The sequence below is a fragment of the Euprymna scolopes genome, chromosome 40 (genome assembly GCF_053919585.1).
Source record: "Euprymna scolopes isolate OS-2025 chromosome 40, ASM5391958v1, whole genome shotgun sequence".
Classification (NCBI taxonomy): Eukaryota; Metazoa; Mollusca; class Cephalopoda; order Sepiida; family Sepiolidae; genus Euprymna; species Euprymna scolopes.
This window is the reverse complement of record NC_136521.1, coordinates 16,153,387-16,176,788: the sequence shown is the minus strand read 5'-3', so window position 1 is coordinate 16,176,788 and position 23,402 is coordinate 16,153,387. Positions and strand designations below refer to the sequence as shown.

The window sequence follows — 23,402 nt, the reverse complement described above, 5'->3', positions numbered from 1 at the left end:
ATGCAACTAGTTGAAATGATACGGTTACAGCAGACTCAGCTTTTGGAATTACAGAAACAATGATAAGAAGAAAGAAGAGAAAGAGAAAGAAGAAGAGAGAGAAAGTAAAGAATGAGAAGAAGAAGAAGAAGAAGAAGAAGAAAAAGAAAAAGAAGAAGAAAGAAGAGAAAGAGAAGAGAGAAAGAAGGCAATTCAACGGAAAATACTGGAAATGCAGTTACTGACAAAGAAAAAATGGAACTATTAACTAAAGTAATAACGAAAACAAAATAAAACACAGCAACGAGTCAGACTAGAATATTTTTTTACAAATCGCGATCTGGTCAGCATTAAAAATTAAGAGTGGACATTTGAAGCCTATTTTTACAGACTTGGTGACGTATTCAGAATTGATTGCATGTCATGGAGTGAACAGATAAAGGTTCATCTCTTGTTACAAAAATTGGGAGCCGCAGAACATAATAAATGCGTGGATTACATAATTCCTAAACAGACGAGCTATTTGTCCTTCGACGAAACAGTGACATTTTTTATGGAATTATACTGTCCAAAAATCAGCTTATTTCATAAAAAATGGAGATGCATCAACGTGACCCACAAAAGAAGAACAAGATCACCTCACATTGGCCTCAGTCGTAAACAGACACTGTGACGACTTTAGGCTATCCTTAGTGATGTCCGCCAACTTTAAAATCCTGATTTTTATTCAAGAGTTAGTGTCGACCAAGGACGCTGAACTCAGACGACGTGTACTAAACAGATTGGAAAAGGAACTAAACATAACCCGTCAACAATTGGCTTAGTAATGCTAAAGAATAATCTCTGAGAAGAAAGACTCCAAAAATATTGAAGAGTCAGGTGTAACACACTTTAGAAAGGTACGAAGTAACAAAACATCTTACAAACAGTCAAGCGAAAACCAAATATGACCCTCAGGAATCATCCCAAAATAAACCTGAGTTAACCCGTTACCCATGCCAAGGACGTGCAGAACTCCACTGAAGGACGGATTGTCCAGAAATGTGATCAGTGCAGACGCAACGGACACAATGACTAAAATTACATAGCAAAAAGAAACCCACAAGAACTACGTAAAAATAACGAGGCCTCAAGTGGAGGACGAACATGTACGGAAGTACGTGACGGTAAGAATGGAGGACAAGAATGGAAGACTTCAACTTGAAATTGGTTCAGATTTGTCTCTCATAAACATTCATACTTGGTGCGAAATCGGAAAGCCGAAGATGATGAGAACCAAGAAAGTAGCTCGTTCAATAATTAGCAAAAGAAAAACGCTTGAAGCCGAGGTTACGGAACGTTGAAGGGTAAAAAACTCAATCTTAAGGTGTTTTATTAAAAAATAGTAATAAACTTTTTGGCAGAAACTAGATCAAAAACTTTAGCTCTGGGACTTGTCCATTAGCGACTCTTTTCAAAAGGTGAACAACCTTACAAGTGAAACTGAAAAACTAAATATAGACCTGAAGGAGTCATTCCTAAATGTTTGTTTTTTTCGGACAAACTATGCCGCTTTAAAAAATGGAGGCGAAGTTCAAGTTACAAGAAAATGTAACCCAAGCTTTCAAAAAGAAACGCAACATATCGTTTCCGTCAACACAAAAGCCCTCTTCAAGGTGTCCGTAGAACAAGGCGGACTCGTTTAAGTAGGAATTTTTACCCCAGTCCACTAGAGTGAGTGAGTGAACTGCCCCCAACGTGTATGTACAGAAAAAATCAAACGATATCCGAGTCTGCTCCGACTCCTCAACCGGGTTCAATCCAACACTTAAGGATCATCATTACCTGCTATCCAGCCCCGAGGAAGTTTTTACAAAACTAAATGGAGGAAAATATTATCAAAAAATAGACCTGAGCGAAGTGTACCTCCAGATTCCTGGTGTGGAGGAAAGCTCAGAACTCTTGTACATTACCACTCATAAGGGACTATTTAAGTTCAATAGGTTAGCTTTCGGGATCAAAGTCGCACCAGCTATCTTTCAACAAATACTCGACACGATGTTGAGCGACCTTGATTTTTCCATAGCATATCTGGACAAGATTCCATGAAAAGTGAATCCACAGAGCAACATAGAAAAGACGTTTTTTATGTAGTCGAAAAGATAAACGAGTAGGGCTTCACACTTAAAGGCACCAAATGTGATTTTTTCGTCGACCAAATAAAATATTTCGGGTGGATAATAAATAAGAATGAAAGACGGCATGATCCAGAAAGGTCCATAGAAATAAAATTATGCTGATCTCCGCGACATAACAGCACTGCAAATTTTTTTAGGCTTAGCTAATTACTATTAAGCCTTCATTCCTAATATGCACACATTATGCGGACCTTTAAATGAATTACTGAGAAAGGAGAACGTTTAGAACTGGGCCACGGAATGCAAGATGGCAGTCGAAAAGCTAAAAGAGGTGCTCACATCTGAGCAATTCCTGATCCATTAAAACTTAGATTTAGACAGTATCATCGCAAGTGATGTGAGCGCACATGGAATCGACGCGTGTATCCTGTATAAAATTCCCTACAGGTCTACGAAACCGATAGCACATGAGTCGAGAACCGTACTCCCTGCGGAAAAGAATTATTTTCAGATAAAGAAAGAATCGTTAAGCATCATTTTCGTGGTAACAAGATTTCACAGAGTTCACCACGGACGACATTTCAAACTTCAAACTTCAAACGGACCGCAAGCCGCTGATCTCTATGTTTGGCTCGAGGAAACAGTTGCCTACACATACGACGGACAGGCCCCAACGATGGGGAACAATTTTATTAAATTACTATTAAAACACTTTGGCAATTACATAAACATCATCGATTCCTTTCTTTTCTTGTTTTCGCGATCACCTTGACTCGAAGTAAAGCTACTCTTTACTAGCAGACAAACGGAAACACCTTTGGCAGCTGAACATATGTACTTATTACTATTCATTTCAATGTGGCATTATTATAACGTTTCGATAACTAAATGCCACGGTGTAAGTCATTTTAATTCATAATTTACTTTTATGTGGAGTTCCTTCCGTCAAAGAAATTAGGACACATATTCGCTATCCCGGTTAATACCAAGGAATGATGAACGACTTGAAGACTTAGTGATCGCACCACTACGATCAGAGAGAGAGTATAGTTCTATATTATGCAACACTGAAATAACATTCTGTTACTCTGTATGATAGAGGAAAGAAGCGCAAAGCGACGATTTTATAAGAGAAACCAAGGGAAAACTGCAGATTAATGAACAATAGCAGAGATTGTCTCAACATGCGACCAGGTATTATTATATAAGGAGAAAGTAGTTGTTCCAACGACCCTCTAAAAGTCTTAAAGGATTTTCACACAGAACATCCTGCCGCTGCCAGAATGAAAAGATAAATGCGTTCATACGTGTACTGGAATAACGTGGACAAGGATATTGAAAAAAGTGAAAGCATGCAAAGGCTGCTAAAGCACCACCAATTTAATTTAGCCAAGGCCCAAAGCTGATTACCTAGGATCACGGATACACATGCGCTACGTGGGACAACTTGATGGACTGTACTACCTTATAGTAGAAGACAACTTCTCTATGCGGCCTGAAGTCTTTAGGTGCAATCTACTAACTTCACTATAAAAACTCTTCATGAGTTAATCACACAGTCCGGAATGGTCGACTGTTTAGTGTCAGATAACGGAATCAGTTTACATCCGGGGATTTTAAAAAGTTCATGAAGGACTTCTAACTGGACCACATCACAATTCTGACTTACCACCGTAGGTCAAACGAACAGATTGGAAGATTTGTGGACACCTTGAAGAGAGATTTGAAGAAGGCAAAGGACACTCCATCCGAAAAAGCATTGCAACAATTTCTTTGGTGTACTGCACACCGCCTAATGAGAATACACCATCCCAAATATCTCCGACAGAAGTGATGTCCGCGAGAAAAATACGGCCAATCTTTGACAAATTATTGCCAAAAGAGGTAAAACCCACCAATATAACTGTTCCCAGGAAGAATTACCTGCCAGGAGAAAAAAAATGTTCTTCAAGATGCACAAACGTAAAAAAAATACTTTTGGGGAACAAGGAATAATCAAGAAAACGATCGGGATATGGTTTACATGGTGGAAAGACTACATTCCACGCATGAAACACTTGAATCAGATACGCAAATGCACTTTCAACGAGTTAGGTGAAACTCTACCAGGAGAAGAGACTTTGGACCCACTGTATGGCGCATTTGACTTGAAACCCCCTCAATCTATTTATTTATTTCCCGAAATAAAATTTTCTTTCTCAGGTGAACCTCAAAGGTAAAGAAAATTTTATTTCGGGAAATAAATCTCCGGAGGTGGGTGTCCTGGGGTGGTTAACACATGATAATATGGATTTTTCTGGGCCTTTGTAAGCCAGACATTTCTGCCGTCAAGCGGGCAACACGCTCGCAGTTTAACCGCTCGTAGTGAAAACAAGTCTCTTTCACCTTAATATTGGGACCCCTAACCCTAACCCTAACCAAGACCACAAAACTTTCGTTTTTCTTCATCTCCCTATACGAGTTAACTGAGAGACTAACGTTAAAATTATTATAGTGAAATTTATTGGAGCTAAGATGGGAGGTTTAATGTTTTAATAGATTTTAATTTTAGTTTAGTGGTACGATTTCCATCTTACATTCATCATGACTTCATTTAAAGAATGGACAAGTTAATAATGACATAAATTATTAGAATTGTAAGTATATTTTTACGGGACAGGGTAAAATTCTTTATTGCAAATATCGAAATAAGTCTAAAACGCTACACTCTAAAGTAGCTTAAGTAATACGATTAAGATATCAAAGAGTAAATCTTTAACAAACAAAATCTATCAAGACAAAAAACTCAACACTAGTAAGAATAGCAAACATTAATATTAAATGAAAGATAAGGAATTTATTACTTTAATGTCACAGACCGGCTACCAAATAAATTTCAGGATACGAGTTGTGATGGATATTAATTATTTTTAGGGATTATTGTAGCTTTTTTTTAATGTATATTAATTATTAATTTTTTCGTGAAAAAGTGTGTCTTTAGGAGTGTTAAGCTGTGTCCATCGTGTTTACCATAAATTTTATTGATCTAGCCTTTAAACACAGGTCCTTTCACACTACACACAAAGCTTCAAGAAACTACACCATCCTTCTCATAAACGGTAGATATTTCAAATATGCGCGATATCATATTAATACCTTCGTAATAATAAAACCACATATTTTATATTTGAATAGAGTTAAAATATTAATACATTTATCAATAATGATATGATGTTTACTTACTTTTTAGAAAGCATATTTGATATCTATCAAGAAAGTATCTTGTATGTGGGAGACCAAGCGAATCAATTCTAGTCCATTTTTTTTTCACTGTTGACTGTAGCATAATGCTGATTCTGTGAAGCTCTCGGAGGTCCAGCCTCCCAGATTTTGTCTTCTCCCCAGGCGCCCTAACCAGGGAAGGTGACGGGACTGCCCAGGCACATTTTGCAGAGCAGATTGCCCCTACTTGGAGTCGATGACTTCTCAATCCGACTTCTCGACCCTGGTTTCTAATTCTTGAAGTGGATGAGAACTACGAATAGCTCCCAGGCCTTGCCTTTTCTTTTTTAGAAGATATTAGTTTATTGCAAACCACCTGGGGCGCCCTAACAACGAAATGCAAACGGAGTTACTCAGGCATTTTTGCAGATCAGAGTGGCCTTCTTTAGAAAAACCTGGTTCTTCAATCCCACTATGCGACCCTTGTGTGACGTCATCTCTCTATGGATGGTAAATAAATGCCTTTACATTTCTTTTCAAAGTCAGGCAGACAAAATAAAACGTTAAGTTAATTATTTAATTAAAGTCGCACCATTTCGAAGAGTTGCATTCATTCACACCATTTGGAATTAAACCGAAATCTTGTAGATTTTCTGTGCAAAATCAAAAACAGTTTTTCTTAATTGAAATCTACTTTTCATTGTACTCGTGTGCACTCTTACACAATTAAAGTCTGCAATGCAATCAGCAAGTGCGTAATGTTTAATTAGTGTCCTTGGGCGAGACGCACCGTCTGTAACAAGTCTGTTAATCTATGACTCAAAACAGACTATAAATTCAACGGTGTTTCTTCGCTTTGCATTCAGATCCACAGTCGAACCTCAACGTTTCCCTCCGTGAAGCACCAAAAACTCTCTTACCATGCCTAACTACACTCTGTACTACTTCAATGGCCGCGGCCGTGCCGAGATCCTTCGTATGATGATGGCCGCTGCCGGCGTCAAATACATGGACAAGAGGTTCGAATTCAACGAATGGGACAAATACAGGAATGGTAAGAAATTTAGTTATTTTTTTAAAATAATTATGGGTTCGTTAGTACATCTATCTGATACGGAGAGTAAAATAAAACAACTTTCCATCTTTTATAAATACGTGACCAAGATCTGTACGGGTATTAATAATACGTATCGTTGCATTTTTAAATATGTAGTAAAATTATATGTGTTTGGTTAATTAGTGAGCGTGGGATTTTATAGGGGAAGGCTGGTTTTGCCTTGCAATATCCATGCGTTTGGTTCAATACCCATGCATATAATACAATATCGATGCATATGCTGCACTTGCATCATGAAAATGCATCTATTATATAGACACATACAAATATCTATCTATCTATCCATCTATATATATATATATATATATATATATATATATATGCATATATATAATTTGGATTTTACCTCATTGGATATTTTACTCTTCACCAGACTGTCCATTCACGTGAAATCATTTTTTTTTATTCACCCTATTCCCTCTGCTTCACTTTTTGTTATCAAGTACGATCCATAACTTACTTGTAGTTTCATTTAATACTTTTGCAAGCAAAATCCGATCCCGCATTTTGCTAAATCCTACCCTCCGCGGATTAAGGACTATCCACTTATTTAAGGTTTTCCTTTTTAAAATGAAATGTTTGAAACTCTTTTTCAAAGTGTTTTAACATGTTTTATTAACTACTTGTTCGTATATATATATATATTAATTGTTAGTCCTAGCTGTTTGTACGCCCTCGTGAAGGCAACCAGTGTAAACTGTAGGTCCTCTTCTGAGAGGGCTACAAGGGCGTTATCGTCTGCATACTGTAGCTCCATAATGGATATGGTGTTCGTTCGACCTTTGGCCCTAAATCTGTTGATGTTAAAAAGTCGGCCGTCGGTTCTGTACATAATCCGAACTCCATGGGGAAGATGTTTGTCCGTAAGATGGAGGATAGCAGTAATGAAGATGGAGAACAGGGTTGGGGCAATGACACATCCCTGTTTCACTCCCGTGTCAACCCTGAAGGGCTCTGTTTCATCTCCACTACTACTGAGGACCGTAGCTGACATATTGTCATGCAGCAGTCTCAGTACCCGAATGTACCTCTCTGGGCATCCAAACCTTGCAAGAACCAGCCAAAGGGTTTGACGGTTCACAGAGTCAAAGGCTTTAGTAAGGTCTATAAAAGCCATGTATAATGGTAAATTTTGCTCCCTGCACTTTTCTTGGAGTTGACGAGCAGTGAAGATCATGTCCATCGTGCCTCTATTTGGTCGAAAGCCACTTTGGGACTCGGGAAGGATGGTTTCTGCAAGGGGTGTAAGCCTGTTGGCCAAAACCCGAGCTAGGGCTTTCCCTGTGGTAGAGAGGAGAGAAATGCCCCGGTAGTTCCCACAGTTTGCCTTGTCTCCCTTCTTAAAGATGGAGACAACTAGGGCATCTCTAAGTTGTGCAGGGATTTTCTCTTGTTCCCATATTTTGAGCAGCAGGGCATGGATGTGTCTGAGAAGATCAGGCCCGCCTTTCTTCAGGATTTCTGCTGGGATGCCGTCAGAACCAGCCGCCTTATTGTTTTTCATCTTCCTAATTGCATCCCGCACCTCTTCCAGACTGGGTGGTTCTCCCATGCTCTCAATTATGGGCTGTTGGGGGAGTTTTTCAAGGGCCTCCATCTCTGGAGTGGTGTCCCTGTTCAGAAGATCCTTGTAATGCTCTTTCCATCTATTTGTTATTTCTCTCTTTCCTTTCAGCAGCGTGAGCCCATCCTTAGACCGAAGGGGGTCAGAGAACGGTAGCTGGGGCCGTATACCACTTTTGTGGCTTCAAAGAATCTTCTGGTGTCCCCAGAGTCAGCAAACTGCTGGATCTCCTGAGCCTTCTTCATCCACCAGATGTTCTTCAGCTTCCTGACTGTCGATTGAACAGCCCCTTTAGCCTTGGCATGGGCAGCTCTTTTAACCTTGCAATTGATGTTATTCTGCCAGGTGATAAAAGTTTGCCTCTTGGTGTCTATAAGCTGTTGGATTTCGGTATCGTTTTCATCGTACCAATCCTGATGTTTCCGCTTTTTCTGCCCTAGGATGCTTATACTGGAGTCCATGATGGCAGAAGACAGCTTGTCCCAGTGCTCTTCAGCGTCATGCGGATACTGCTTAGGCAGGTCCGCACTAAGAGCCGCCTGGAGGTGTTGTTGGTAGGTGATATCGCCCAGCTGCTCGATGTTGAGCTTTGGTCGGCTCTGTCTTTTTTGCATCCTTTGCTTCCGCATTAAATGGATAGACATGATGGAGCGAATAAGACGGTGGTCGGTCCAACAATTGTCTGTACTGGTCATTGCCCTGGTGTTCAGCACATCACAGCGGTCTTTGGCACGGACAATGACATAGTCAATGAGGTGTCTGATTTTACTTCGAGGGTGCATCCATGATGTTTTGAATGCGTTTTTTTGTCGGAAAAGTGTGTTCGTGATGATCAGGTTATGTTCTGAGCACTTTGTCAGTAGGAGTGTACCATTTGAGTTAATGTTCCCAACTCCTTCTCTTCCAAGCGTTCCTCTCCAGTGCTGATGGTCTCGTCCCACTCTAGCATTGAAATCCCCAAAAACCCAAATCCTCCATCAATCACCACCAAACAGTACTCCAGTCTCACCCCCAAACATCTCCATTGGCAACGCTAGACTGGAAAATGTGGACCACTTCCCATACCTAGGCAGCATCCTATCATCAAAAGCCAACATAGATGATGAAATACAACACCGTCTCAGCTGTGCCAGTGGGGCTTTCTCAAGGCTAAGGAAGAGAGTATTTGAGAACCGTGACCTTCTGGCAAAGACCAAAATCATGGTATATAAAGCTGTCTTGCTGCCCACTCTTCTCTATGGATCGGAGACCTGGACCACATACAGGAGGCACGTAAAAACCCTGGAGACGTACCACCAAAGATGCCTCCGAAAAATCCTCAGAATTAGTTGGAAGGACCGACGCACCAACACCAGCGTCCTGAGTGAGGCTGACATTCCCACTATCACCGCTACTGTTGCTCAACGCCAGCTCAGATGGACTGGTCATGTTGTCCGAATGCCGGATCTCCGACTCCCAAAACAGATTTTCTACTCTCAGCTTGTTGAGGGAAAGCGTGCCCAGGGTGGCCAAAAGATGAGGTATAAGGACAACATCAAAGCAAATCTAAAGCGGTTTCACATGGACCTTAAGACATGGGAGGACGTGGCTGGGAGCAGGTTGGCATGGAGGAGCGCTGTCCACAAAGGTGCTGCGCTTTATAGTAGTGACCTAAATAAAGCTGCTGAGGATAAACACAAGCACAGAAAGGACAGATTATTAACCAGACACACCCAACCCCACCCCACCACCACTACCTTTATCTGCCCAAATTGCACAAGACAAATTGGGTCTAGGATTGGGCTCTATGCTCACCTGAGGACCCACAGAAGCCACAACGGAGGACAGTCTTACTCGGACACGAGTGACCGCCGATGATGATGATGATGATGATATATATATATATATATATATATATATATATATATATATATATATATATCAACTCTACTTTCTTAGCGGCTTGGTGTATTTATTTTTAGTTGGCCCCAAAGCCTCAAAGGATACGAAAAAGGAAAAAAAAGAAAAAAATAATCGCACAAGATGATAATCGGATGCACCGATAAAAGCGCTTGAGAACAATATGGCCGAACAAGAACTTTTCGGCGGCACTTTATATTATATTATATGCCTGCTGAAATTAAAAACCTCTCGGCAACTGGAAAAGATATCCAGAACGATCGGAAAAAAACTCTGTCGTGTTCAAACAGACGTTTTTGAATATATGTGTGTGGTTGTTCGTGTGTGTATGTGTATGTGGGTGTTAGTGTTAGTGTGTGTGTGTGTGTGTGTTTGTATGTGTGAAAAATAAATAAAAAGAATATCTTTCTATGCTTTGGTATTTTTTTTTAAAATCTCGTTAAACTCATTGGTGGTTGTCACATTTGTACAATATTAACCTGGAATAAATTATTCTCTCTCTCTCTCTTTCTCTCTCTCTCTATCAATATATCTATCTATATGTTTGTGTGTGTGCGCGTGTGTGCGCGCACGTGTTTGTGCGAAGAAGTGTTCTAATAAAAGGTGTGCCTATAAGGATAAAAAACTTATAAAAAGAGAAATGAATCATAGATATTATATATCAGAGTCTGAACCAGATAGGCAGTTTTGCGTATACGATTATAGGGTTTGCTTAGAAAAATAGGTCAGGAAAATAGTGTCCATTTTTAGTGTTTGTCAACTTCATACACCAAGTGCCTTAACATTACTGTGAATATAGTAAATAATTATATATATATATATATATATATATATATATATATATATCATCATCATCATCATCAGTGGTGAAAAAAACCGGACTAGAGTGCTCAATGTGTAGCCAGAGCAGTATATAGGAAATTTATTGCTGTGAGTCCAGAATGAATTTACATATTGTTTCCACTAGGAAGATATCCTCAAAGGATGAGTAAATGTCTAACCAGGTTCGTCAGAATTCATAGAGTCCATGGATGACGCCATGGCTGTAATATCAAGAAAATAAATACTGAAAAGAAAAAACGAGTCGGAGTTATTTTCTTTTTCTTTTTTTTATCGTGGTCTTTTTTTTGCGACTGAACCTATACACAACTGTTGGTCCGCAGAAAATATTCCAAAATAACATACTATATATTTTATTCTCACAACGTGTCAGGCGATGTACACTTCTTGGTGCGTTTGTTGAATTCAACCAAAAGGGTTTGAGAAATAGCATTTTCAAATGAGATCGATGGTTGAAATGATGCTGATATTCCAAATCATTAATCATCACTGAACATCATCCGCAACATTACATAATCGTTAATTAAAAGTCAGTATTGTTTTTCTTTTCAGATATGCCATGCATGCGCGTGCCTGTCTTGGAAATGGATGGTGGTAATAGGATGCCTGAGACCATGGCCATTGCCAGGTACCTTGCTCGTGAACACAGTAAGTATTCAGTATGGCGTGGTTTGCTGGAAGCATTGTTAACGGATTAAAGGTATTTTTAAAGGCTTACAATGCAGGAATATACAGTCGTTATGAGCAGATAAATAAGTAAATGAATAATAATTAATTCAATAATTTTTATTTATTTACCTGAATGTTTTTGTTTTTTGTTTTTTGGTTGTTTATTTATTTTTTTTGTTAAAATACCATCCACAGTTAAAAAAGACATTCAGGTAAATAAATAAAATTAAAAAAATTATAGAATTATTTATTATTGATTTATTCATTTATTTATTTATTTATCTGCTAACAACTGTACATTCCCGCATTGTAAGCCTTCAAAAATACATTTTACACATTAAGTATTCTTTTCATTAGAAACAAAGTTATTTTTATCACCCCCTTGTAAAATAGTACATATGAGCGCGTGGGAAAATATCAGGAGCTGCAAATTATAGCTGGCATGTGAAGAGATAAGCAGCAATAACCGAAAAAACCGCATATGCAAAGTAAGAAAAGTGCGCGACCAAAAAAAAGAGTTGTGATTTCTGTAATAGAACCGTTGAATGAATATTTAAATAAAATAGTATGAGATACGTTTAAAAGCCAAATTGCAACGCAATATTATGTAATAAAAATATTTATTTGTTAATATTTCCGTGTGCTAGTATGTTTTCATCTTAAATTCTATGCAATTATGCAGAATGTAGAAACTATGCATAATAGGAATTCAGCGTAATAAGTGAAATGGGACGAATAATCTAAAGAGAAACCATAAATAACGAATAAGAAATTAATTAACGCTCATTTGTCAAAGGAATATTCAAAGTATCTTTCAGATAGTCGCTCGCATATCCATTATTGTGTATCTACGTTTAAAGAACTTTTAAATGAAAAGTAGACTTTTTTCTTTGTTAATGTCAGAGCGAGAAAAACAACTCAAGTTTATGGGTAGATAACATTTTTTATGTGTTATGGTGATCCGCCATATTCTGTAAATTAATAGAATCTTCTCGACATTATAACTAATGCTAAAAGAGACCCAACGGATCACGAGTACGTCCAGTATTATACTAAATTCGAGTTAATCAATCACGTAAAATGTTTGTATGTCACTAGGAATTCTATAATTCTCAATGTCTATTATACAGATTTCTACCCCAAGAGCAGCATGGACATGATGAGGTGTGACTACATCGCTGATTGCTTCTATGAAATCATGCACGATTACATGAGATACTACCACTGGAAGAACGGACGTTTCAGGGTAAGTTACTTATTTAAACGTCTCTTTAACCATCGATATCCGTGACTTGAGTCTTCAGGTATATGGCATTCAATAGACTAGAAGATGTATTTCACGTGATAGTGGTGTCTATGTCCCTAAAGTCAATCCGGCTGTTAGTGTCCTTTATGAGAACTGATTTATGAGAAAGCCTAGGATGTATTTATACGCAGTAGTTTGATACATATAACTTGCAAGGAAACAGGCACAAAATACTAAGCAATAATATTGATTATATAAATATTTCTATAATGAGGTCCTTCCTGAATTTTGCTAAATCCTTTCTTTTCTGTTCTCTTCAGTTTGGAAACAACGGAATGATGTCCTCCAACATGGAAGGTAACTCCGGAATGATGTCGCCAACCATGGGAGGTAATAGCAGCGATATGATGAGCTCTAACTACGACGTAAGTTCACTTTTTGTAGATAGTTTGATAGAATTATTTCATTTTAACTAGTAAATTTTTTAAAGTTCCATCCTTGAATAATATGGGGTTTACTATTGTTAAATATTCAGACTGTGTTATCGAGAAATCATTTTGACAAACGTGTGCACCAGCTATAATATTCAAGAACCAGCGTAAAATAATTATCGTAAAGGTCATTTGAATAAGAATAATTAACATGAAACAAGACATATGCAAAATAAGAAACAACAAACATAACTGATTGTCAAAAAAGAGAAATGTTGAATATTCCAAAGATCATTTTAAGGAAAAGGTATGTACAAGTGGAATAAATTCAAACTAAAATTAGGTTAATTCGGCGAAACGCAACGACCAAAGAAAACGGCCTTGGGATTTGGCTAAATGACAATGTCGGTCCGACGAGCTGTTTTAACTGGTCACATATGAATATATAACAACCCGAAATTCGTATTGAGTTGGTTGAGGATTTGGATCCGAGAATGATCAACCAGAGGAGTTGCCATGCGTGTATCTATTTACTAACAAGCACCCATCTAAAATCGTTACTGACAATAAATATATAGTATGATCTTTTCAGATATCAGTGTTTCGTTATTGTCTTAGAAATGCAACAGTACAATAATTATATTTAAGCCAATTTTAGAAGACATCCACACACACATACATACACACATACACACATATATATACACATATATACAGACAAACACACTAATATATATATATATATATATATATATATATATATGCAACGAGCGTTGCATAGAACAATATTTTAACATGTTTCTATCTTTATAAATTTTCCATACCCTTCTCTGCTCATTTCGCCTCAGCTAATCCGATTCCTCTTTCTAGACATACACATATTCTTTTTGTATAGATTCTTCAAGGAATTAGCTCTATACTAATTCAAAGTTGTCTCCCTTTAGTTGTAGCTTGAAAGTAGTAGCTTCTAAAGAAATCTGCTCTAGTCGAGAGTCAAAAGGTTAATATTATTTGCTAAGTTGTATATATCAACCAAAGAAATTACCAACTTAGTGCTTGTTTGTTTGTGTTCGTTTTTATTTTAGCTGGACACACATACACAAGTACGCAAGAGAAACTGCCCTCAAATTGAACAAAAGACTAATTCAATACAAAATAACATTAATTCGCTATGGATAAAGATAATGATTATAAACACATGAAAACTACGCTTCCAGAAATTACAGCCAACAACAAAATTCTCATATATATATATATATATATATATATATATATATAATTATCCACATACAGTACTGTTTCGCAGCTCATCGGTGCGGCTAGGCAAGCAACTACCTCAAGCCAGGGTTGAAACCCGACCGCCTGTTCGACAGCCAAAGATTTATTTGTTAATTTAATAAGGATGATACATCAATTGGGATGTAGGATAAATAAAACTACATTCACCATGGTATTTCGAATCCTAAAGTTTTTCATTAGAAGCAGAGAAAATGCCAGCTAACATAATAGGGACGTCTAGCGAGAGATACCTATATATATATATATATATATATATACATATATATATATATATATATATATATATATATATATATATATATATATATATATATATAACTACTTCATTTACTCACATAAATTTAATATACGAAAGTATAGATTTATGCGTAAACTTTAAGTATTTACTTCAAAAGTGCTCAATACGTAGGTAGAGCTAGTTAGTAATTGTTTAAATATATATGGCGATTAAGCTACACATATATATGTGTTCATCAATATACAGCACTCTTTCGTTATATCACAACTCATCAGTTCGGCTAGACTAGAACTTTTTTCCGAGACGGGGATTGAAACTACAACCATCGTTTTGATAGTCGAAAATTCTACTCTCCGGCTCTTGGGATAGGTGCTCGTAAATGATCTCAACAAATGTCTATTTAAATAAACACTCACCGCTGTTACAGTGTTCAATGCACCCACACACACACTTCACCCACATACACTTCACCCCCCACACACACGCAAACATATATATTTATATTTATATATATATATGTATATATATATATATATATATATATATATATTGTATATGTATCCGTTTTTTTGCATTCATGGCTCTTATGAACTACGATGATTGGCTATAGAACTAATATATATCTATAGAACTAATATATATATATATATATATATATATAATTAATATATATATATGTGTATATATATATATATATATATATATATATATACAGGTATAAAACAATTTTAAACTTTACATTTGTTTATATAGTTATTCAATAATATCAGAACAAAATAGGTATCGTCGGTTTTTAATACGCCAAAATAGGCAACACATGATATCCCTTTGTAGACCCTCATAAACCTCTGTGATTGTGTGTTGCTTGGGAAATCTAAGGTTTTTCAAACAACATATGAGTTTCCTTATTGGTTTTGGAGGATGAAAAGAGTCTATAAATGATGACCACTGCTGTTTCGTCTTTAGTGGATTCGAAACCGACAGTACCAGTGTGGTTCTGACTATCTGTAATCTCTCTCTCTTTCTCTCTCTCTCTCTCTATAAATATATATATATATATATATATATATATATATAACTACTTCATTTACTCACATAAAATTAATATACGAACGTATAAATTTATGCGTAAACTTTAAGTATTTACTTCAAAAGTGCTCAATACGTAGGTAAGGCTAGTTAGTAATTTATAAAATTTATATATATATATATATATATATATAATGTATGTGTGTGTCTTTGTTTGTGTGCGTCCGCGTGAAAGATGTTATATTAGAAACCACTTCTAAAAGCATATTTATTAATGTAATGATATATTACGTATTGCAAAATATTTTACCTGATATTCCAGAACTACTTGCAATGGAGATATATGAATACCTTCAACCGTATCATGCCGTTCATGGAGAGGACTTTGAGCATGCGCGATGGTGGTAACAAATTCTTCATGGGTGACCAGGTAAGCATGTTTATTATTTCCCTTACTTATTCGATGTCTTTATTTCCATTCCAAAAAATAAATAAGTGTACAATCCAAAACATGAACAAATAAATATTCATAGGCGTTTAACATTTAAATCACAATAGTTTCTCGTAAAATGTTATTATTAGTTTATTTTCCCAAATCTTCTTATATTTAAGTAATCACATAAGAAGTGAAATTTAATTATTTCTCTAAAATTGAATACGCTACCATCCACTATTTTGAATGGTGGCGGATCAGTTTCCTAGTTGCTTCGACTGCTTGGAAACTTTGCAAGAAAGTACCAGGAAAAGATACGTTCTTGAAAATCAATCCGAGAGATATTGGGCCAGGAACTGGTCCGTACCTGTCGGCTGAGGTAGGCGACCTGAATATTACCTAGGATATTCACCATCCGAGGCCTTGCCACACGGCTTTCGGGTTGGGCAAGTTTATTGATTGTTGTCTGAGGGGAATACTGAGGCATTTTTGCTAGGCCAGTTTGCCACTCTTTTAGGAGATCTGGATGGGCATCTTTACTTTCTGACTTTGCGTCAAATTTTACTGAGGTGTGCAGCAAATCAGTACCTACTCTGCCGCATGCGTGTTCAATTTCTTCGATATCGGAGAAAAAATTAAATTATTTCGGTGCATAGAGGTAAAATATGGAAATAAATGGTGATCTATATAATAAAATAAAGTGACTCGCTTTCTTGAGATGTTATGGTGTGATACTGATGTAATGCATGAACTTCAAAAAAATTTGATGAGAAAGTTTCAAAGTCGATATTACATACACTAGTACAAGCGCTATGTACACATTTCCATAAAGTTTGGATTAATAATTTCAGCGATACATTCGTGAACGCAAATACTAACCATGTGTTTTTCTTTGTAGATGATGTTTTCGGATATGATGTGCAGCGCTTGCCTGTTTATTATATTATTTGTTATTTCTCGAATGCATATCTTTCATTCACTGTTTATTATGCCTTTACGCACGTTTCGCAACTATTAAGGCAAAACTGTAGAACAAGTATTTTTTTTATATTTTACCATAAATCGGTGAATTATTGGTTTTAATTAAATACAAAGTGCACATAATGCTATAGGTGCATATAAGTTATATATATATATATATATATATATATATATATATATATATATATATATATATCTTATTCTGATATTGATTAGACTAATAGTCCAAATATTGAAAATTGTACAAATTATCCATACTATTTGGATTATTTGGCTTACTCTTCTCATCTTGAGTATCATTTTCACAAGATTTCGATCGATGTTACCTCTGACCTTCTTCAGGTATATCTTATCGAACTCGGGAATGTCTCATGTCAGTAACGAAAAAAAGTTGTTAGAAATTTAAAAAATGGAGGGCATAACGTTGTGAAAGAGAGTAAGACTGTTTTATAACGTCATATAGCCGTTAATATATTTCAAAAGATATGATGCAATTCATTTTTTTTTAAATATGCCCGTTATAATCCAAATATGGATGTGTAAATGAAATGAAAGGAGCGTATTTTTGTTATGTAATTTATTGATTGACTATATGTATTAATGATTGTAGGTATTGTTTTATTTGGTATGAGAGAATTAACCCATGCTTAAAATTAAATTATATTCTTTTAATTGACGTCTACTGATTAATGGACATACATTATAAAACGTCCAACGTTTAATTGTGCATGGATTTGCGAAATCTCTGATTCAAGAAGTCTCCATCGCGGTTTATTTGAAATACATTAGTTGTGCTTGTTTGAAGTCAAAAGTATAATTATGCTTCAATGAATGAGAGAATAATGCATTCAGAAAATTGCTACTTTTTGTTTCTTTATGTTCATCGAGCGTTTTCTCTAATCTATGTTGGGTTTCACCAACGTATATATGATGTCAATTTTGGCAATGAACAGTGGATATACCTGCATTGGAAATTATTTTGTTTTGGAGATGTTTTTTGTATCTAATGTTTGTTTTATAGTTTATGATGTCGATTGTTTAGGTAAAATCTGTCTGTTTATGAGAGAAATGTCTGGTGTATATGATTTTGCTTATTTATTCATAGAAAATATGTGTTGCATCTTTCTTTGCATTTATTGTAAACTATGTGGGATATTGCAAGGTTTTCGCGGTATTTGTGAGGTATTTGAATTCTTATGAACACATGAATTGGTTTGTTCCTTTTTTTATCTCGCTATTTCGTTGGAATTCTATTTCAATTATTATCATCATATTAATTATATATATTCTTGTGTTTCTCTTTGTAGATGATGTGGTGTGATATGATGTGCCACGCCTGCCTGGAGAACCCCTACATGGAGAACCAGTCCATGTTCAGCAACTACCCTAAACTGATGGCCCTGAGGACCCGCGTTGCCGGACACCCCAAAATTTCTTCTTACTTGAAGAGCCGTTGCAACACCAACTGGTAGACCAAGTTTGGGAATTCCAAAATCAAGAAATTTTACTGAAAATTCCGAAATGTTAAAAGTGGATTCTGTGATTGAAATTTTACTAAATATTGTCCGAATTCTTTTTAATTGAATAAACATATTTTTCAACCTTATTTGCTGTTTTATATATTTATTATTCATATAGATATTTTATAAGTATTGTATTATATTTATTATTCATGTATATATATATATATATATATATATATATATATATATATATAAGTATTGTACTATATTTATTATTGAGAATATTATTCGCAGCTTGATTGTTATTCTCGCGATAAATCGGCCGATTGAACACACGACCAAATTTTGGAAAACCAATTTCGAAATATTTTTCATTTAATTTGAAAATTCAAGTAACACTAAGGGGGTTTCTGGGATCAAAAATTAAAAAAAATACATTGTAATAAAATCTCTACTGTAACAGAATGGATTGAGAGAAAGAGAGAGAGAGAGAGAGAGAGAGAGAGAGAGAGAGAGGTGAGTAAACGTGGAGTGTAGACACGTTTACCAGAACCGGGGGTCAGCTGACCAGATTACGTATGAGTGACGTGGTCAGGTTGGCTAGATCTGTGAGACTGGATTTGGGCTTTGAAGAAGACGGACGGCTTAAAAGCTGTTCCCTTCCCTTCACTGGGGGTGGGGGACGCTGACGTGTTCAAAGCAAGCAAGATTCACTTCCATATTCTGTGTCGACATCTGGAAGGTAAATAAAAAACTATAAAACCAATTCATCGTCTTGGAGTGATAAATCTTCGTCTAACAGGTACCAGTCTCCCTCCAAGAGAAGATGAATTCCAGATGGATCAACATCGACGACACATGAAGTAAGGTATGTCGAAGAAAATGCATGTAACACACACACACAAAAGCATATGAACAATTAGATATGAACACACACAACCGCATATGAAACTAGACGATCATACGCACACGGAATACTTTTATGACACGCATAATCTCCTTTCATTCTAATAATAATCATTCCATGACAACAAATACAATTATGGTCCTCCCCTTTTCTATGTAACACTACTATAACATAAAAGGAATTATATCAGTGTGTGTGTCTCTGTGTGTGTGGAGTGTGAGATGGTAGTCGCCTATGCCCTCCACAATAGATGGTAATTTTAATGAATCTTCACACAAATGAACTTGATACGCAGTGTTCTTACATAAGTACATAATATATTCGTAAAGTATCGATAATCGATGATCGAAAAATATCCGATATAAAAACAAGCAATTTTGCTTAAAGTTATACAACCTACCATCACACGTGCAGTAAGTTTTTATATGACAAAGTTGCGTTCGAAGTTAACGTTTTAATTTAAAGCACAATTGATAGTAATAGATTGTTTTATTTTAACCTAAAATTCAAACAGAAAAACAATACATATTAATTAAATAGTATGGTTCTTTAGTATAACAGAAGTGCGTTCCAAATGAATGTTTCTGTTTAGAGCACAATCGAAAAATGATAATTGATTTTTGCATTTAAAACTTTAGTTCCAGCCTATATATATAATAAAATAGCTTTATAAAATAAACAGTAGGAACTCCACAATGCAAAATGCAAGGTTTTGTACTTCCTCATTGTGGGGAGACATGTGTGGTTTCCTCCCGGTGCACGAGCTCCCAACTAGAGCAGGCAATTAATCAATGTGATTTAAAAATGGGGCATTTAACCGGATTCAGTGACAGGGAAAATATGGGAGGGTGAAACACTAGTTGATCATGATTAACTCCCGGGAAACGTCGGGTCTATCTGCTAATTTCTTATAAAACATTTTTATTTGATACTATTCGAAAGGCACACACACACACACACACACTTTCGTTTCTCTCTCTCTCTCTCTCTCTCTCTCTCTTTATATATATATATATATATATATATATATATATATATATATATATATATATATAATGGATTTACACAAGATATCTGGATTCATGCCGAGTTGTGAAACAAATAAAACGAATTTTTTTTAGAGGGGGGGAGTGAAACATATGTTGATAGAAATGATTTAAGAGTAAATTAAAAAATTAGCGATTATATAAAAGAAAACACTTATTTCAACCGATATATTATAAAGAGAAAACTTCGAGAAAATGTGGTTAGAAACAGAATTTCTGTCTTTTTTACTTATTATCGTTTAAAAAATATAATTTGGTGGAGTGGGGAAGTGGAAGCATGGATAAATAAATGACGCTAATATCAATTAAAAGAAAAAAAAAACTCAAATCCCAGGCAAATATCGACAGTATGTAGGCAGATAATTCACACACACACACACACACTCACACACACGCACACACACACATACACACACACACACATATATATATATATATATATATATATATATATATATATACGAGCTCTTTAAATAACTCTAATCTGTGTTAGAGCTCTTTCTGCCGCCAAAATATTTAGCAGGTATTGGATGGTTATATGTCATTGAGAGAAACATGAACTCAAACATATACTGTCAAATACTGCAGCAGGGCATGACCACCTACCTCCAGCAATTGGGTCGTAGAGCAGTGTTCCAGCATGACAATGGCCCAAAACACACATCCACACAACGAATGCTCAAATGAAGAGGTAAAGCTGATTGACTGGCCAAGCATGTCTAACGACTTGAACCCAATAGAACATATTTTGTACATCCTCAAGCAGAAGGTGAAGGTGCGCAAAGTGTCAAATATCCGCCAGTCCCGCGACGTCGTTTTTTTAGAGTGGAAGAGCATTCCAGTTGATACATTTGAAGCCCTGGAAAACTTCATGCCCAGGAGAGTGAAGACAGTTTTAAATAATGATGGTGGACACAAAAATATTGAGAGTTGGCATGCTGTATGTTAATATTGACAACTTTTCATAAGGGGTGTACTCACCTTTGTTGCCAGGGATTAAGCTTTTAATGAATATATTTTGAGTTATTTGGAGTGGAAAATAAATTAACTCTGTTATATATGCTGCAGACTGACTACTTTTCATTGTGTCAAAAATTATTCTTTGGATTTGTGTATTTTTGGCAGTTCGTAGTTGTTTGCATTTTTTTAAATGAAATTTGTGAGGAATACTTTTTTTTGTTTTTTTTAATATTTTGTTGTGTGTTGTGCAAAGTTCTGTGATTTTTAAGGGGTGGTGTTGTCTATGTTAGTACTAATAGGTTTGTAATAGTGTTTGCCATCTAGTAATTCTATAATTTTCGTTTCATAGTAAGTTTTGTATCTGATTACTACAGCACTGCCTTGTTCTGCTTCTTTTTTTTTTAATTATGTTGTTATTATTATGGATCTTTTGGGGGGTCTTGGCTTTGCTTGTATGTAAGGGTGCTAGCATTTTTGTCTTTTTTCTGAGGGTTGAAGTTCCAGGGATATTCAAAGAAGGTCTTTAGATCTTGTGTGATGTTATGTTTGCTAGATTTTTGTTACTACAGAATCATCGGTTATCTAATAATTCTATTAGTCTCCATTTACGTTCAAACTCCTTAAGACCTTTTTTTAGTTCCACTATATTGCTTTGGGGGAGTCGAACGGAATTTAGTATTTCTGTTTCGATTTTTGATAATGTGTATGTGGATGAATTGATGTTTTTGTGTCTAATTTTTTCTAGTTTCAAATTCTTGTTACGTGATGGATTTCTAAAATAATGGTGGGGTTTTTTGGTTTCCTTATTGTAAAAGGGATGTGGTATCCCCTTGATTAGTTAGTGTGTTGTGTTTTATTGTAAGAGTTCAGTGTTTGAATGACAAACACATTAGTGTATGTAGTTTGTTTTGAATAGTTATGTTCTGGTTGAAATTGATGCTGCTGTAGAGGATATTTGTATTGATGTATATATATACATATATATATATATATATGTGTATATAAACATGTATATACAACTATATACATCATATATACATATATATATATACAATATATATGTATGAATATACAATGTATATATATATATATATATATATATATATATATATATATATATATATATATATATAAGTGCTGGGACGGTTACAAATTTTTCCCGAGTCCGATACAATTACCGATTCCATTCCATTTCAAATTTCTGATTCCGATACGATTCCCGTTTCCGATTCTTTTAAAATTCATAAATATTATATTAGAAATTGTTGTTGTTGTTTTTTTAGTAAATTTGGAAATTATTCCATAAACCCCCAGGTAATCTTCATGAATATTTTTTTCTAAAAAAATTAAGACAACGAAAGATGTATTTAAAAAATTATAAGACAACAAAAGATTTATTTTGAGTGTAAAACAAAGCCAAATTGTATCAGTTCGTCGGTAGTGTACAACATGATACATTGACGTTTTCATAAACAGTTAAAAATAGTCGACGATTGCTAGGCAATGAATGAAATGTAGGTTGTATTTTAATTTAAAAAAAGTTAGTGGATTATTAAATTGGTTTCCATTTCTGTAATAAAAAACAAAAACAAAAGCGAAATGCAAATGATGATGATGATGATGATGATGATGACAAATTTGTAGATGAACACTCTCAACGTAATTACCATTCCAAAATGAAGTATTACTTTGATAGGTAATTGCGTGTGAAACCCTTAATAAACTTGATGGAAATAAAAGCAACTATTTTAATATTTAGAGCGGTAGATAAGGTTCTAATATAAATTTAAAGTAAAATAACATGTAATTCTCTTTTGGGACGCTCAAAGGTAGGGGTGAGACTAGTCTTCTTTAAACAAGGGAACAATCACGTTCAATGTAAAACTGAAAATGCTTTTTGTTAGTTTGACCAATTATTTTAGCAAGCCAGTGTGAAAAGTCATTAAAGACATAGAGATAAAACTTTATTGCTGTTATATCTAC

The 23,402-nt window shown here is 35.5% G+C and overlaps 1 protein-coding gene across 1 annotated transcript; it reads left to right on the top strand.

Moving 5' to 3' along the window:
• The first annotated feature begins 11,274 nt into the window (after positions 1-11,274).
• Positions 11,275-18,628, top strand: LOC145265750 (S-crystallin SL20-1-like). Its single transcript, XM_080121803.1, has 5 exons — positions 11,275-11,365; positions 12,517-12,632; positions 12,953-13,057; positions 15,952-16,059; positions 18,351-18,628. The coding sequence occupies exons 1-5, from the start codon at positions 11,281-11,283 to the stop codon at positions 18,513-18,515; spliced, it is 579 nt and encodes a 192-aa protein (XP_079977929.1). The 5' UTR covers positions 11,275-11,280; the 3' UTR covers positions 18,516-18,628.
• The last annotated feature ends 4,774 nt before the right edge of the window (positions 18,629-23,402 follow it).

Excerpts from the sequence above, each read along its gene's own strand:
- LOC145265750 (XM_080121803.1), top strand. The coding sequence starts at position 11,281 with ATGCGCGTGCCTGTCTTGGAAATGGATGGTGGTAATAGGATGCCTGAG. Across the intron at positions 12,633-12,952 it reads GGAAGAACGGACGTTTCAGG|TTTGGAAACAACGGAATGAT; the intron begins GTAAGTTACTTA and ends TGTTCTCTTCAG. Across the intron at positions 16,060-18,350 it reads AATTCTTCATGGGTGACCAG|ATGATGTGGTGTGATATGAT; the intron begins GTAAGCATGTTT and ends TTCTCTTTGTAG.